Source organism: Larus michahellis, chromosome 1, assembly GCF_964199755.1.
Source record: "Larus michahellis chromosome 1, bLarMic1.1, whole genome shotgun sequence".
Lineage (NCBI taxonomy): Eukaryota > Metazoa > Chordata > Aves > Charadriiformes > Laridae > Larus > Larus michahellis.
The window spans coordinates 37,632,464-37,650,448 of record NC_133896.1 but is presented as its reverse complement, the minus strand read 5'-3'; the positions used below and the strand labels follow the sequence as shown (position 1 = coordinate 37,650,448).

Here is a 17,985-nt window from a genome sequence, read left to right as displayed (position 1 = left end):
TCAGTGAAGTCTAGATATGACCATCGTGCCACCATTAAATATCTGCCATATCTTCCCGTAGCAATTTGCTCAGCGAAGCGACACACATCTGAATACAAGCACCGATTTCCTGCAGTCGTGCTGTAAGAAGGTTACTACAGTTTAAGATGTTCACTGCATTAAAACTGCATTTAATCCACTGTAAGAGTTTCCTTCTTGCCACACGGTTACATGGTTTTTGTAATGGTCTTTTAAAAGATTGGTGTAAAAGTGCTTGAACAGTGAAATTTCTTTATAACGAAAGCTGCAACAGACCTTTCCGTCTGTAGGACTTACCAGAAGCTGAATGTGTTTCAGCAATAAATTATTCTGTATTATACCAAGGCAACAAATAACAAAAATGGCCCAATTATGACTTGCATAATATTTTATAACAAGCAATTTAAAACAAACCAAATGTAGGGCTGTTAGCTCAATATTCAATTCTGAAATCTCAGGCCAGCTTCAGAAGAAATGAATAAACAATTTCTGTTAGCTGGATCTAACTTATAAAGCAGCTAGGAAGAGCCAATTTTGAAGAAAAGAGATAAAATCGTTTCATCTGAAGATTATTTAAGTTCACTTGTGACAATCACAGAGGAGCATTCCATAGCTCTGAGGTATCGGGCTTGCTTCCTCATTGAAATACTCCAGATTTACTGGCCTTAATTATTTACTTGAACTCTTTGTAGTTCAAAAGTGTTTGAATATTTTTCCTGGAAAGAGAGTCTCCAAATGTCACTACACTTAACAAGTTCTGTCAGAGTGACGTGTCTCTGTCTTCTTTTTAAATATTTGTACACATGATCTTATTTATCAGGTGTACCATCTTGCCAGCACTTTATGGAGTAAGTTTTGATTAAATCAGTATCTCATTTAAGTGTTCATAGCAATATCCAAACCAGCAAAACATACCTAAAGTAACTTTTTTTTCCAAAATGTGTAAGGTGTTTTTGCAGAAGGCGTATGAGGGCCTGCAAAATTTACACACAGAAGTGATCAACCCAGCTTTGAAAATTAAACGTAGGCTTCCAGCTTGTTTTGGTGTGTCCTTAGATACGTCCACATGAATAATCGCCTCATCTAGAAGCAAAAGTATGTTTGTGTAAAGATCGTTGTCTGTGCTGCAGGCTGTTGGGGTTATGTCAGGAAACGAGCACAGGCTCATCTGTGCTGCTGTACTTCCAGTCCTGGAGCCGCCTATGAATAAGGTGATCTATGTATCTCTGTGTTGCAGGTTTTCATCAATGGCATTACTCTAAGGCTTAAATATAAATATTACGTACATATTTTAGTATTTCAATGTATGAGTTATATGTATATAGATATATACGCATGTAAATACCAATATTATTATTACTATTCTCCTTTAAGTTGTTCAGGTTGGATTTCCTTGCCTTGGAAAACAAGATGGGGTCGCCGCATTTGAAGTGAATGTGATCATAATGAATTCAGAAGGCAATATTATTCTCCAGACCCCACAGAACGCCATCTTCTTTAAAACCTGTCAGCAAGGTAACGTTAAAGAGAGGACATGCTGAAGTACTGTTAGACCTGGTCACCTAACTTTCTGATGTTTCATTCAGGATAGTGACTAGAGAAGACGGAAGTGAAGTGGTCACACAATGTGTAGCAATGGTGGTGAATGCCAGGCTCTTCTGGCTCTGTCTGTGGATCTGCTGTATATTTACCACATGCTTACTAACCTTTTTCTTACTGTCATCTACTGCTCCCTTAGCAGACTGGTTTGGAGGTATTTCTCCTCCTGTTCATAGCTCATCACATCAAGGACATTAATAGAAATGTATCATACAGGAAGCACCTGTTAGCAAATTATGTGAGGTGCTTGGAGGAGAGCTAGTCCCGTGAAAACAAGCTGAGGCTAACATTTCCAGAAATGGCACATAATTTGGAGAACTGAAATTCTGGGATCTGCAGTGGGGACACTGTCTTAAATTAATACTGGTTAGAGCCTTAGTTCAACGGTTGCTTAAATCTCAACTTGCACATCCAAACCAAATGTGAAAATCCTAAATCAGAACATTTTTGCATAACATTTTACCTTCTGCAGAGCTCAGATGGCAACCTCTTGGTTTTGGATACAGGTAACGTGGTGGAAGCTGGTCCTCAATATTTGCGGTCATCAAGCAATACACAGGATCCACTGGTAAAAGAAGGGCAGCATGAAGTTATTGCGGTGATTACTTGGAAAGGAGGGAATCTGTTTAATCAACCAGTCTACAAAGCATAAACACTATGTAATAAGACTTTCTGGATTAATTTGATACGCTACATGCAACTATAATTATCACTTTGAACTGAGGCTGTGGATATTGAAAAATCAGTATCTCAGATAAGGCAGTTATCCCATGTTGTGTGCAATAGTATCAAATTAAGCCATGACAGGACTGATGTACAAAGAGAGAGTTTTTTATTCTTTGCCTATTAGATCTTCATTCCCATCCCCACACTTTCTTCTCTGCACTCTTTTCTCTGAGCTAATAGGTGGTGGTGGGGCTTCAGAGATCAAGCAGCAGGAGCCGGAGCTGTTTATTCTTTGAAACCTCACTACACCTAAATAGCAAAGCTGCTTGTCTCCTTTGAAGCCTTGCTGCTGCCAATTAGCCCGGGGAACGTGGAGGAGGGGGAGAAGTGGGCAGAGAAACAGGAAGGAAAATGGGGGCTTAGTGGAAGTAAAATCAATCAGATCTCGTGTACCAAGTTGGGTGTCTGATGTAAATACAACACAGAACATTTGCTATCTTTTTTATTTTCAGTTCAGTTCAAAGATACTGAAATTAATAAACTTTGGAAATAGCGTTGGGGTAATCTAATAGAGAAAGCAGAGTTACAGGTCTGTATTGTGGAAAAATGTGGCTTAAACACAGCTCCAAACTCAGTTTAGTAGTAGCACTCATCCACGTTATTGTTTCTGTGCTATTAGTCATCGTTACTGTTGTTACTGTTTTGATATGAGATGTAACATTTAACAATTTAGCAGTATTGCATTATATGGCCTCTCAGGAAAGTTGGGGGTGATTATTGTCCCGGTGCTTTGTGCCTGGAGCCAGCTGAGAGAGGCAAGGAAGATTTCCCAAACTCTAGAGCTGGGCAGAGGAGATATTTTCTCACCTCATCTCTTCCAGCTTGTACTGGGATAACTCCCACTCTTGCCCTCTCTCCGGTGAGGTGGACACCACAGTGTCTTGGGACAGATGCTGAGGAAGATGAGAATGTCCTTACTGGTTGGTGTTAGAGTAAGGGTGAGTTTCCGTCCTCTGGAACATGTTGTTCATGGCAAGGAGCTCCGATTCCTCCTGCTGGGGCCCTGGTCACTGTTTCCAGTCATTCATGGCCATCCAGAAAGTCCCCCACCAGAGGAAGTGAAGGGAGCGAGGGAGCAATTTTGTGGGAGAGGAGAGGCTTTCTTGTGGCTAAGAGGTGGCCACATGAAAAATTATGTTTTCCTGTTTTTCTGTTTGAAATGGTGTGTATTTAAGTGTACATTTTCTGTAATGAATAGCAGCTCTGCATTTGGATACAAAGTGAGAAACATTTCCAGAAAGAGTCCTAGAGTACAGTGTTGGAACACAGTAAGACCAAAAAGCATTTACTGCTATTGCTAATGCTGCAAACAGCTTTACTTTCAAAGCAACAATTTTTGATTCATGTATCTATGGCCTTGGATAGAAGAGCATTTTAAAATTACATCTTTCATCCTCCCTCCTTCCTGTTTGTTTGTCAGTTGTACACAATATCCAGCCACCTGCCCAAGTACATCATATATTCTTTCCTTTTGTTTAATCTCGGAGTTGCCCTTCATATTCCACTGAATAGAGAGTGCAGCAGAACACTGCACATACTTACAGCAGCCATCATGTCCTGTGGCTCTAATCAGCTGTTAGATAAATTTTAAAAAACAAAAGTTTATTTGTGTATGAGCCTAATTAACAGATATGCCATCTGCCTCAAATATTAGAAGAAGGGAGAATCATTCCATTTTTTTGAGTCCAGGTTTATGTTTTCCTCTGTGTGAATAGGAGATACAGTTTAAAGAATCTCTGTGGGCTGCAAAAATGTCTCAGGCAACCTGGCCCATTTGGGTTTATAGACAGCCTGCTTCTCCTTGCCAATTTAAACAATGCACCTTAAAGGTTCAAACTGCTTCAGTTTGAACTCAGGTATTATTCAGTTGGGAATCGGTGTGAATTCCTGGTATATCTTTACAGCCCAGGTATGGCGGGTGCCAGCACTTCCTGATGAGGCAATGGAAAAGAGGTAAGGATGCTGTTGGCAGGTGTTGGCAGTCGCATATGTTCACAGCACTGTTATACTAAAGGAAAATAAAAAGACATGATGCCAACGTTACAGCCATTTGCTGTCTAACAGGTGGCCTTTGAGTTTGGGTTAAGACATATTGGTCTACCTCAGAGTTTTTGAACCTTGTCACTTGGAGTGTCATCCAGCGTAGCATCAAGATGAGAAGGTCATGCCTACTCTGCTAAAGCTGCCCTGAGGCCCTGGTGCCACTGATCCCAAGTGATGTTCACTTTTTCTAATGGGAGTAGGCAGCCTCTCCTGCCTGTCGTCTTCTCTGTGAGAGATCCAGGAAGGTATTTTTGATCCATTGTTTTTCTAGCCAGCAGTCTTGTTTTCATGGGGTTCCATAGGGTTCAATTTGTTTTGCCTCTTGTTTGATGGACTCTGGTGTTTTGAGGATGGTGATGGTACAGAGAGGTATTTTTCATCCTTGCATAATGCAACCAGTGTTGCCAAATGCTTTAACCAGTGTTTGATTGGTAGTTGAGGTGTGCATGAGTTGGATGATGATATAGGACCACTGTGCAGGAGTGCTTTCATCTTCCCTTCTGACCTTCTTTCGTCTAGCCTTGAAGCTGACTCTGTCATTTGAATACAGATTTCATCACTTTGTCACCTCAGGAGTAAAAGATGTAGTTATTAATTCAATGCAAGTTGCAGTGCAGTCTAATTAAGGCTGAAGAAATTGAAACTGGTCCTGCATATTAAGGGCAGGTCTAACCAGCAATGCAAGTCCAGCATTGGCTTCCTGCTTGTTTCCACACAGAGGAGAAAGTGCTGGATTGTGCAGAGCATCCACGTTGCTCATGCACTTGCAGAAGAGCAGAGCAATGGAAATGCATGATCTGTCATCAAGTACATCGTCCATTTGTATAAATGCGTGATGAAACCTCTATTTGTAGACTAACAAAAAATAAACTCATTTCTCTTTAGGAGGTCTTAGCTGAACTTCCATTCCTGTCAGCATATGCCTGTCTGTCAGCAAATATTTTTACTGTTGTGTCAAAGAAATATATTGATCCTACCAAAAGTTGGCTGACAGTTGAAGTATGTAGTACCCAATTAAGATTGTTGTTATATTTTATGAAGCGGAGTGTCCAGGAGGATGCAGAAATGGAGGTTTTTGCAACGAAAGACATGTCTGTGAATGTCCAGATGGATTTTACGGGCCTCATTGTGAGAAAGGTAATTTTAAAAAAATCTACTCAAATGTCTTCTTTACCATAATCTCAACAAAACTGTAGCTACTGCACCGTAGCTTCTCCTAAAAGAATGGCCTATTCCAAAGATTTCATATATTTTGAGTCCACACATGTAAGAGAATTAATGTCATCATCCGTGATCAACATGAACTGCTTACAAGAAAGATGTTTTCTCTCTAAGAGATTGCTTTTAACAAAAACTGACACAATAGTTAAGTGATCCTTCATCACAGGGAATCCATCTGGCAAAAAGATTAAATAAAATTCTTCTACTAATGGGAAACAAAGTACGGGACTTTTGTTGTTCAGCATTTGTTTATTTGGAGATAAGATCTAAGTTGGAGGCAGGCTGACAACAAAGATGTGGAAGATGAAGGAAAGAGTCTCCTTTTCCTTTCCATTAGTGATTAAGAGCCCCAAACGACATTTCCAGGAGTGAGGGACCAAGAAATTGAGTGACTTGGCAACAGAATTAGCTCTTCCTCCTGTCTCTTCCTTCACCTCCTCCAGTGGCAGACCCTCCCGGGGGTGACTTGAGATGGAGCAAACCATCCCCATGGGCATCCTATTCCAATGGCATCCTTCACAGAGCTCCCAGATGCTCTGGCTACATCCAAAATACTAAGTCCAAAGGATGAGTTCTCTGGCCTGGAGGCCAACTGGGATGGTGCAGTTTGCATGCATATGTTTAATAAACTCTCTCACCTTCCAAAAAAACCACCCTCCAAACTCCCTGCTGGGAGGAGCCCATGGCCTCTGCTCGCCAAGGGGCTGTGCCCACGAGGGTTTGCTGGTTGGCCAGGGACAAAGCCATACCAGGAATGGCACCAACTATTTCACAAGATGGATGATCCTGTGCCCCTGCTTGGCCCTATTCCTGGGTGCTGTTTAACTCACTAGTATGGCCCCAGCCTCACTCCGTGTACCAGTTGTGAGTAACCACGGAACGAAACATTGCCACCTGATGTGCCTCCCTGGAAGACCCTGGTGGGGGTGGCCACAACTTCAGAGAAGGCTTGGGAGAGCAGACAAGCTCTGGAGAGGGTTCACAGGGAGTGTGCATAACAGTTTGGCCACCAAACCAGGCCACGTGACAGTCTCCCCTAGCCTAAATTAGGTATCCATGATTATGCTCGGGTATGCAGAGGGAGAAGGGAGGGTTCAATGTAAAGCCGTCCTGGGAACCCCACTGAATTGCTGACACCTCTGAGCGCAGCCCCCAACGAGGCGGTCCTGTCTGCAGAGCTGAGGCACCAGCTGCAGCACCAGGGTCTAGTTATAGAGAGAAAGGGACTTCAGATATCCAGAGGGTGTAGGTGGGCACTTTGCCCTTCCCAGTTTGGAATTAAATGGTACAAGAGGCAATTTCTGCTTGCATAGAGAATTTGAACATATGTAAGTGGATTTGAACATAATTGAATCTTCACTTTTTTAGTAAAGCTATATACAAATTGCCAGATACAAACCAGAGATGTAATTGATTTAACCCACTTACAAAGATGCTTTACAAAAATGAGTCGTTACATTCAGTAGAAGGAAAAGTAGCTTAAGGGGGCAATGTGCTGTGTACTCAAATAGACAATTGCTATCACACCGGTGATGTTTTTTCTGTTCCTCCTGCTCCTCAGCGCTGTGTGCTCCTCGCTGCATGAACGGAGGGCTCTGCATTACACCTGGCCTCTGCATCTGCCCCCCAGGGTTCTACGGCATCAACTGCGACAAAGGTAACCACCATCTAACTCCACCCCAGGCTCCATATCCATCAACATCTCTTTATTCCCCTGTGTTAGTTTCCTTCTAGGACCGGATTTTGGAAAGTCAGGCAAGTGATGAATTAAGTAAGTTTTAAAACACGTCGTTTTGTGATTTCTCAAATAGATGCTTTGGCACAACCTGGGAGCTGCTGGAAGTGCTTTCACAGCTGGATGTGCCGGCATCCATATACACTAGCTCAGTGAAGGGTAATTTAGGTAATCTCTTTAGTTGATCCATTGAAAGCTGTGCGACCTGCCACTAAATTCACTTATATTTCTGGCCTGGGAAAAACAGTCATCACTATTTGAACTCTAGTTTCATGGAGTAAAATTAGTTTTACTAATTAGTTAGTCCATTAATTTGCTGCATCTGGACACATGAATAAATATGTGCTGTGTTCATTTTCGTTGCATTGAGGCACAGGAAGGATAAAAAGGAAGAATCAGTTGTTTAGAACAGTAATTTGGAACAGTCCATGCTACCATGTATTAAAAAACAAGTAGTTTCCTGTAGAACTATAACTGGCCTGCTCATGGCAGAGAAGATTACAGAACATCATGTTGCATTTACTGTTGCAGAACTGTATGAAGTAATGACAAAATGCAAAAGTTCCTTGTGGACTTACCAGCAAAATAATGGGAACCTCCCTAGGCCTTTAGGTATGCTTGCACAAATGGTTGTGGTCAAAGTCCTTCTGACTTGTATCTAGTCCTTGATGAGACCTTTACTGTATTTAAAAACTGTTTCCAAAATGCACTTTAATGAAATTCTCCCAATGTCTTGAAAGATAGTGAATTGTAAGATTAATGTGAATCCCAGCGGTTTGGCAAAAAGTCATGTCTAATACAATGTAAGTAATTTGGCAGGTGAGACACAGCATTTGCATCTGTGTCACCACACAGCAAAAACTTACACGTGTTTCTTTCTAGTTAAACCTCAAATATCCCAAGGCACTAATTAAGAAGCGTTAATGAAGTGTCCTCTCGTAGAAGTTACTCCCAGTCCTAGGTTGTGCTCCTTTTATCAGACACTGGCAGTTTCACTAGCGATAGCGACTTGGTCCTTCAACGGGCTTTATATGTGAGGTTTGATAAAGATGTAACACGATCTGTCCTCGGGGATCTCATTGCTGTATTGTTCACTTGTCTCTTTCTATATTGACTTGTGTGCGTGCCCATGTAAAACAATCTGTAGGAAAAAAAAGCCCCACGTTTCAGTCTTCCTTTCTAAACCAGATGAAAAGATATTAATGCAACTTTTTTAAACCTACTCCATGCTTATTTATGATGAGCAGCAGAAAACATTACAGCCAAGTCGGACTGAGCTCATATTAGTGACTTAGTTCATTCCTATTTTGTTTCAGCAAACTGTACAACAACCTGTTTCAACGGAGGAACGTGTTTCTACCTGGGAAAATGCATCTGTCCTTCGGGCTACGAAGGAGACCAATGCGAAATTAGTGAGTATCATCTCCCTGTGCTTGCTTTCGCTAACATCGACTCATTCTAGTGCCAGTGTCTGAAGGATGAAGCGCCCCCTGCTTCTGCTGGGCTCACAGCGAGGGTCCCACAGGGCAGGTTGGGGCCCTCGGAGTCAGATGCCGCATGACTCCAAACGCGTTTCTTACTGATAAATTTGACACCTTGCTAGGCCATCTCATCCCATACCTTGTTTTGTTTTTACTAGTTACTGGGCTTGGTAACAACCCTCAAGCCATAAGTATGCAAGCAATGCCCTGCGGCAGACAGATGTGCTGCTGTGCCAAGCCCATGTGGAGCCGCTATTTTCAAACATTAACAGCAATTCGCACTTGGGCACAGCAGATTAGGTTTGAGCCCGCACCTTTGAAAGGGCTGCTATAATCTGGGAATGGAAGGGTTTTGGGGCAAAGGGAGGACTGAACCGTAAGAGCTGGGAGCTTTCACTTCACGTATTAAGTTGCATTCACATGGCGACTTGAAAATCCGTGTCGCAAACATCAAAAGACTTGCCATTTTCAGAAGTTTAGCATCAAAGAGATTCAAAATATTTTAGCTCATGGCTGATCTAAGTGTGCTGTGTAAAGCTGGGGGCGGAGATACGGCCAGGCTGGAACAGACCTGGGAGGTCAGCTGTCAAGTATTTGATCTCACTAAAAGAAGAGTTTTCTCACAGCTCTGTTAAATTGGATTAATTCTATAGTTCCCCACACTTGAATAGAGTATGAGCATTTCGGTTTTGAGAACATACACCCAGGCTGTTCTTTCTGGGCTTAGAGATTCTAAGAGGACACTGTGCAAGGAGCTTCCCCTGCTGTAAATAATCTCACTGACGTTCCCCAGCGCCTTCACAGGAGCATGGAGATCTCCATTTGGCCTGGGGTACGTAAGAGCTGATTTCTTAATATTTATCACTAGAGACAGGCTCCTCTCATGGTTATGAAATCTGTATCATCAAATACTTTGGAAACACATGGAAATAAACTCCAATGCGCTGTCAGTCAGTACAGGACAATAAATGAATTACTGTGCAAAGGAAGAACATAGATACCATAAGACCTGGGTTTTGCTCAGTATTTATGTTTAGATAAACAGTAGATGTATGTAAATGTTTCACCATATTTCTATACATTACAAGGCATTTTGCAACTCCTTTTACCTAATCAAAACTGGAGCCAAAAGGAAGCTTTATTGTTATTAAATTAATAAAGATGAGATGTCAGCAAGAACAACAGTGTGGGTTTCCACTGAATTTACCTTTGCTTACATCAAATTCAAATTTTACAGTCTGACAGAATCTCATTTCTTTCTTCAGTCCCCAAGAAGTCAACTGCTGATACTTCTCAGATAATGAATAAGGCTTGGTTCAAAGTTTGAGAAGCATGTATTTTATGTCAATGGTGGTTTTTTGAAGACAATTCTTAGAACTGGTATTACAGCACGTATAATTAAGGGTGCTGCACTTAACTGGCCTGTCCCAGGGGCTCTTAAGCTCATTGTTGTCTACTGCGAGTTGGGATAGGTACAACTGACTTTGGCTTCTTGCAAAGGCTTACCTGTGCAACTCAAGTTAAATTAATTAAAGCACTTGCATTAAACTAGTTTCTGTACAAAGGAAAGGAAAAAAAAAATCAGCTAAGAGCTAAACTGGGATCATGTTGATGGGAGCAAGGAAAGCTATGCACTTGCCTTGGCTTTTGTGAAGCTGGGACAGTAATTGTTAGACCATGATTGATGGCTGCTGCCACCTCTGGGCACAGCACCAGTGCCAGCACAACAGTGGAAGACTGCAAGAAATGCTAGACAAGGCTTAGAAACACCAGAGGAGAAACACAACTCAGTCTGATTTCTTAGATCCAGGGCCAGCTACATTCAGTCATGGGGGTCTTGAAATAACAAGGGGAGAAAACCTTTCGGCAGGCAGAAAGCCATCTTCTGAAAATGGCAAAGTTGGTTTTTTGGGTATTTTTTTAATATTGCTCAAAGATATTGAGTGGTTGTCTAATAGTTGAATCACTCTCTAAGACTCCTGGGAAATGTACTGGATCCAGTCTACTACACTAACAAGCCTTCACAGTCTTCCAGATTTTTTCTAGCTATAGTTATGCATTGTCTCTAATTAGTGTTTCAGTTTGAGTCCAGAGAGTTTTGCTTTGTTTTGGATTCCTCCCCCACTTGTCTGTTTTGTTGCTTTTCCCATTTCTTAGTCAATACTAGAGAGAGTTATTATTCTTTCCTTCATTCTGTGGAAATATCTTAGTCCAAAGTTAATTGAGCTGTTTTGAGCCAAACACTTGCCTAATGCAACTCAGTCGAAGTTGGTATCACACCCCTTGACCCATATTCTCCAGATCTACTTCAAGAACGAGGAAAATTCCTGGATTTCCTTAGCATTGCTCTTTTGGGTTGTTAATTACTTGGGATCCAAATGCTTGCAAATTAGAATACCTAAAGGTTCACTCTCCAGAGTCTCCTGCGGGGAAATTGTGCTTTTGCAGAAACTCTCCTTAGCACATTTGTTGCGTTGTTTGGTTATGAAGCTTATTTCAGGGCTATTAAAATAATTATGCACATTAGGAACAAATGTTTCTTTTATATTGACAATACACACATGCATGGCAGAAGCCTGCCAGCATTGAGAGCTGAGCAAGCACTACCTGGGGTACTGAGGTCCCAGGGGGGCAGGTCATGAGATGAGTGCATGTGCCAAGGTTTTCAGCACAGCAAGCCAGCGTTGATGCTTAAATTATCATGTGCAAGTCTCAGTTAACATCCTTTTTTTAAAAAAAAAGGTAAGGAAAAGAAGCAGTTTGCTGCTCCAGGTTCTAGTTTTTGATTGCTCACAGATTCAGGTAAATATTAGTGCTAAATCTAGGAAGGGCTTTTTTCATCTTTTCTGAAGAATCTAGAAAATGTTTTGGGATTGGAAAAGATGAAAAAAGGTTTTGGATGACAGTGAGACAAGCTGCACTAATACATATGGCCACTGAGGAGGCAAGAGTCTGAGGGTGTAGTTCCTGATGGCCCAAGAGTGTCCAGGGATGTGGCAGTGAGTGTCCCTTGGCCTGGGGGTGACCTAGCACATGGGCACTGTGCTCACCCTTCCTAGACATGAGTGAAGATTTAATTAATTCAATAATGCAGATTATAAGAAGGGATTGACAGTCTGGTGATGGGAGACTTGATGTTAAGTTTGAGGAAGGCCCTTGGTGTGAGTCAGGCCCAGCAGAAACTTGAGTGTGGATCTCCTCCACCAACATGGACATCCTCCCTCTCAGGCGAGCCAGGGCCAAACAGCGGTGTCAGACCCAGCCTCTTCCTTTGGCAAAGTGTGAATGTGAGGGAAAGCAATTTCCAGACCAAAAGCCTTGAAAAATTTCTGCCAGTTCTAATTACTGTTAGCAAAGACGCTCTGTTCTTTGCAAACAGGAAAGAAGGGCGTGCTTTTTTGGTGCGCCTTTAGTTTCTGAGCTGTGGTGTGGAAGAGCCCTCATTGCACCACCCACAGCATTGTGGTGCTCCACAGCCACAAGCTGATGGTCCCAGACAATCGAGTTATTGCCTGCAAGGAGCTGCCATACCTGCTGGTTCCTGAGCATCCTGTTGCTTAAAATCTCTCTTGGACACCAACATGTTTTCTTCTGCTTGTGCTCCCTGGGTGTGGATCCCACTCTTTGCAAAAACGGAGTCTGGACACTGTTGCCTCCCCAACAAAGAGTGAGGAGAGCAGGAGGCAATACTGACCGGTGGCACAGGGGACTCTGCGGAGCCCGAGTGGCACAAATCCAGGCAAGAGCTGCACAGACACATGGGCTTTGGCCACATCAAACTATTGTCATATTTTCAAAGCAGGAGAATGCACATAAGCTGGAAGCACAGACCTGTAGCAGAGTCTTCCTGATGGATCATAGAATCATAGAATCTTCATGGTTGGAAAGGACCTTTGAGATCATCAAGACCAACCATACACACACAAAGAAACAACCTACAATCTCTGCCACTAGAGCATGCCCTGAAGTGCCACATCTACACGTTTCTTAAACACCTCCAGGGATGGTGACTCAACCACCTCCCTGGGCAGGCTGTTCCAGTGCCTGACCACTCTTTCAGTAAAGTAATTCTTCCTAATATCTAATCTAAACCTCCCCTGCCCCAACTTCAGACCATTTCCTCTGGTCCTGTCATTATTCACCTGGGAGAAGAGGCCAACACCCACCTCTCTCCAACCTCCTTTCAGGTAGTTGTAGAGGGCAATGAGGTCTCCCCTCAGCCTCCTCTTCTCCAAGCTAAACATGCCCAGCTCCCTCAGCCTCTCCTCATATGACCTGGTCTCCAGACCCCTCACCAGCCTGGTAGCTCTCCTCTGGACACACTCCAGGACTTCAATGTCCCTCTTGTACAGAGGGGCCCAGAACTGAACACAGCACTCGAGGTGAGGCCTCACCAGTGCCGAGTACAGAGGCACCATCACTTCCCTGCTCCTGCTGGCCACGCTGTTCCTGATACAAGCCAGAATGCTGTTGGCCTTCTTGGCCATCTGGGCACACTGCTGGCCCATGTTAAGCTGGCCGTCCACCAGCACCCCCAGGTCCTTTTCTGCTGTGCAGCTTTCCAGCCACTCTTCCCCAAGCCTGTAGCGTTGCTTGGGGTTGTGACCGAAATGCAGGACCTGGCACTTGGCCTTATTAAACCTCATACAGTTGGCCTTGGCCCATCGATCCGGCCTGTCCAGGTCCCTCTGTAGAGCCTTCCTGCCCTCAAGCAGTTCAACACTCCCACCTAGTTTGGTGTCATCTGCAAACTTACTGAGGGTGCACTCAATCCCCTCATCCAGATCGTTGATAAAGATATTAAACAAAACTGATCCATAGTGCACACTCTTACACCGGCATCTAAGGAGGTTTTGGGGCACAAGGCAGGCTTCTCAGACACTTGTCTGCGGTAGGTGCAGGGGACTGAGACCATTGTTTTTGACTTATAGGTAAATGCCATCAGCCCTGTCGAAATGGAGGCAAATGTACCGGTAAGAATAAATGCAAGTGCTCCAAAGGCTACCAGGGAGACCTGTGTTCAAAGCGTAAGTACCAGAGAGCCACTCCGTCAGTCCTTGTTGAAGGAGCATCAGGCTGGCTGTACAGTATCTTTCTACATAATGTCATCACTAATTGTTTGTTGTCAAAGTATTTCAGATTAATTTACTTTCTGGACGTACAGCATACATCAGACTTAAGGGAATTATGAGAACAGAAACGTTTTTTCACAAAAGCCTCCCCACAGTCTCTTCTGTAGTCTGACTTTCTATGAAACAGCAATGTTTCGGCTCAGTAATAGCAGTTTAGTAATAGAGAAATGCTTAATAAAATGTCCATGCATTGAAACATTAAAATCCAATGGGAGAACTTGTGAGAGGGATGCTGGGGGCTTCCCTCCTTCTCCCACCAATTCTGGTGTACGCTCAGCTCTGCTGTTCTGCCTGCTTCTCTCTGCCAGAGACTGAGCCAGACCTTGCAGGGGAACTGGGGGGGTGAGATGTTCTGGGGCTCTGCACACGCTCAATGCAAAGTCACAGATTTACTGTGAGAGCCCCCGCCCATGCCAGGACCAACCCATGCTGAGGAGCAACAGCAGGGAAAGAAAATATGCAAATATTTGCAAATATGCAACTCTGCCTCTGGATGAAATGTCAAGAGGTCAGGCGTATGCCCTCGCTTTCTTACAGCTGTCTGCGAACCCGGCTGTGGCCTCTACGGCACCTGCACTGAGCCCAACAAATGCCAGTGCAAAGAAGGCTGGCACGGGAGACACTGCAATAAAAGTAAGTGATAAACAAACCCTGAGAGCCCTAATCGGGGTCTTACACATCTGATGTTATACAGAAATGACCGCTTCAAGAGCCTTTCCAGCATCATTAACGATACCGCACTCCATTTTTTCTAATCTTTAATCCAAATAATAAAATGAAGATTTTCAAGACTCCGTAACTTTACCTACTTAAAAAAACCTCAGAATCATTTAAAAGTGTTTTACCAAGATCACCCTTGTATTAGAAATTCCAGAATCTGGTATTAACCAGATTTCTAGATGACCTCATGTGTCTTCCACCCATGGTTTGTGAGGGATTTAAACTCCTTCAGTACTCCTCAGTAATGTCAGCTGGCTTTAAAATGTTGGGTAGGCATTTTTAGAAATAAAACTCTGTCAGGCTTTAAAGCTGATTGATTAAAACTTAGAAAAAATGAAATGTCCTTCAGAAACTTTGGGGAAAACTTGAAGAGTTACACAAGATTATGCTTCCTGACTTCAGCATTTTCTCCTCCCCTTCCCCACCCATCCTCCACAGACCACAAAAGGTATTGTCCCAAAGCAAAGTCAAAGTCCTTAAAATTGATTTCTGTTGTGCTTATTGACCCATTTGACACCCAGTGAGGCAACTGATCATTTCACTGGATTTAGAGTAGCACGATAAAATTATGTGAAAGGCAATTGGGTATATCCAGTAAGAACTTCGGATTTAATTTTATATTTCATGTGCAATGCTGCTGTAGCAGCAGACCTTCAAGAGACATTCTGTGCCTTTTTTCATGAAGTATTAATGTTTATCTTAAACACTGTTAGCTAATGATTCACATTTAATGTTTTAAGTATCAACAATAATAAAAAAGTTAAAAACACTTGCAGCTATAAAATCCACGAATTAGCCATAAGAAACGTGAATCTTACATTGCAGCATCAACTGAATAATCATTTTTATTAAATGCTGGTGATGCCTGTGATTTGTATCACATTAAAATGTGTTAGAATAAATATAGTTGTTTCATTAAAAAATCAGTATTATCTAACTAAAATGGATTATGCTGTGAAAATTAGGTTTGGGGGGTCCACTTTTCTGCTGTTGGCTAGTGGACCTGTATATAAGTATTAAGTATTTATGTCATTCCCTGAAGGAGAAATACCATTAATATAAGTTATGGTTAGAAAAAATGTATCTTCTTGTAATACGCTTCTCATAAAGAACTGAGATAGCAAGTGAAAAAATATGTACTATGGATGAAGATCCCCAAAGAAGTAATTACCAGTACAACAAAACCAAAACTCGTGACTGCCGTGTTATGAGGAATCAATAGCCACACTTCATTGTCAGCTCCGAGGTTTTCCATCTTCAATTACTTGACATTTGGGTACAGTCCCACTGTGTTTAACACTGCAAAAGTCTCTTTGTATTCAGCAAAGAAACTGAGAACAGGCCGTTTGGGTAAAATTCACCCCCATTTTAAGTGCCAATGTAGGGCTTAAATTGCTCATGCAAGTCTTCGTGCACTGCAATTCACTCTTTTCAGCTAAAACCAAACATCTCCTGATCTTGGGAGGAGATTTATAGTTAATTTAAGAGACTTGCTCCATACTCCATCAAATGAATGGCTCTGTGGTAAAGCTGTTTTCTTAAAAAGAAGTGGATAAAAAAAATTGAACGTGGTACTCAGGTTTTCAAAGTAATTTCCATGAGCTTTAAGTAATGAGATGGGTAAGTGAAACTATAAATAATTACAACATAATACTTGGGATTCCGTTTTTATTGTTTGTTTTCATTTTCCACAACAAAGCAGCTCTGCTAAGCCTGTTTCAGACTGCTTTTTTTCCCCCTGTAGGTGTTTATTGTCGATGCTGTTCTTTCTCCTTGCATTCAGCCATAAACTGAAGCCAAGCTCAGGTAGCTGGTGCAGATTGTCCTGGGGGGGATTCTTACGCCCCTCTTTAGAGCCCATCGCCAGCAGATCAGTGTGACTGTCACCCACTGACGTGGACTGTGCATGTGTGAACCCAGGGCTGAGTGACAGCCTGGGCACGCTGATGGTCCCCTGGGCTCCCTGGCGAGGCGAGAGCATCTCTACATCTGGCAGCACCTCGTCCATCCCGGGGGGCGCAGAGAGGGGCGAGCACTTGCGTAAGGCAAAGTAGCAAAATCCTTTGTTTGAACTGGGGGGGGGGAGTGTTTCCACTTGAAATATTAGCGGTGGATCACAATCCTGCTTCTGTGGTTTCTTTTCTCTTGAACTGGATAATTTTCCAGGGTACGGAGCCAGCGGTCTGAGCGCCCTGAGGCCAGCAGGCAGCAAGCACAGGCAGCACACGCCTTCGCCGAAAAAGGCCGAGGAGAGGCATGTTCCACCCGAATCCAATTATATCTGGTGAACTCCAACATCTGAAACGGTTCGAGTTACACAAAGTTCATAGCCTTCATTAACCTCTCATGGATTGAATGTTAAAACGCTGTTCATTACAGTTAAGATTACCGGCTGGAATTTTATTAGCTTCATTATAAACCACTGAGCTGATATTTACTATTCCTTTTAAGTTTTATAAATACTTCTATAGCATGATTATATAGGCTTCTTCTTTCAGTGCTTTCAATGGTGTTTTGTACTATACTTCAGTTATGTTTAAACTTCCTTTTTTGATTATATAGCTGCAAATATTTTCCAAAAATTAAGTAACAATATTCAAGCAGAAAGCTTCATAGATGCTAACCTGAATCATTTCAATGACTACAGATTTAATTTGCCTAAGACAAAAGAAAGGTGCTTTTTACATTTTTGCTATTGTGTATTTAGACTTTTCCCTAAGAAAAATAAATAAAATAAATAAGTTACCTAATTTAAAAACTGAATAACTCAATTCAATGTTATTTTTGGCCTTGCAATTTTGCAAAGTACTGTGTACTAAAATACACCATGGTGGTGCCATTTAAGCAACATAATATATTGTAAACAAAGTAGAACTATAATGTATGAACTTTCTGTATCAGCTTGAAGCAATATAATATATTGTAAACAAAACAGCTCTTATGTAACAAACTTTTTATACTGATGGGTATGTGTAAAATAAAGAAGCTGCTTTAGTTTTTTGAGTACTGCTCTGTGTGGCCTGCTCCGGGCTCACTGGCGCTGGGTTGGAACGATGGCTTCTCTAGAGCACCCTCATAAAATAGTGGCAGAGCTGTATAGAATCGTAGCATTGTCCAGGTTGAAAGCGACCTTCAAGATCATTGAGTCCAACCATCAGCCTAGCACTGCCAAGTCCACCACTAAACTATGTCCCTCAGCACTACATCTACTTGTCTTTTAAATACCTCCAGGGATGGTGACTCAACCACTTCCCTGGGCAGCTTGTTCCAATGCTTCACAACCCTTTTGGTGAAGAATTTTTTCCCTAAT

The 17,985-nt window shown here is 42.4% G+C and overlaps 1 protein-coding gene across 1 annotated transcript in view; it reads left to right on the top strand.

Annotated features, from left to right (window-relative positions):
* The window catches only part of WIF1 (WNT inhibitory factor 1), a 47,637-nt gene extending 29,958 nt beyond the window's left edge, over nt 1–17,679 (top strand). Inside the window, exons 4-10 of the mRNA XM_074572640.1 lie at nt 1,393–1,533; nt 5,428–5,523; nt 7,169–7,264; nt 8,659–8,754; nt 13,755–13,850; nt 14,493–14,588; nt 16,842–17,679. Coding sequence (XP_074428741.1) covers nt 1,393–1,533; nt 5,428–5,523; nt 7,169–7,264; nt 8,659–8,754; nt 13,755–13,850; nt 14,493–14,588; nt 16,842–16,963 — 743 coding nt within the window. The 3' untranslated portion in view covers nt 16,964–17,679. The remainder of the gene's footprint in view (nt 1–1,392; nt 1,534–5,427; nt 5,524–7,168; nt 7,265–8,658; nt 8,755–13,754; nt 13,851–14,492; nt 14,589–16,841) is intronic.
* The last annotated feature ends 306 nt before the right edge of the window (nt 17,680–17,985 follow it).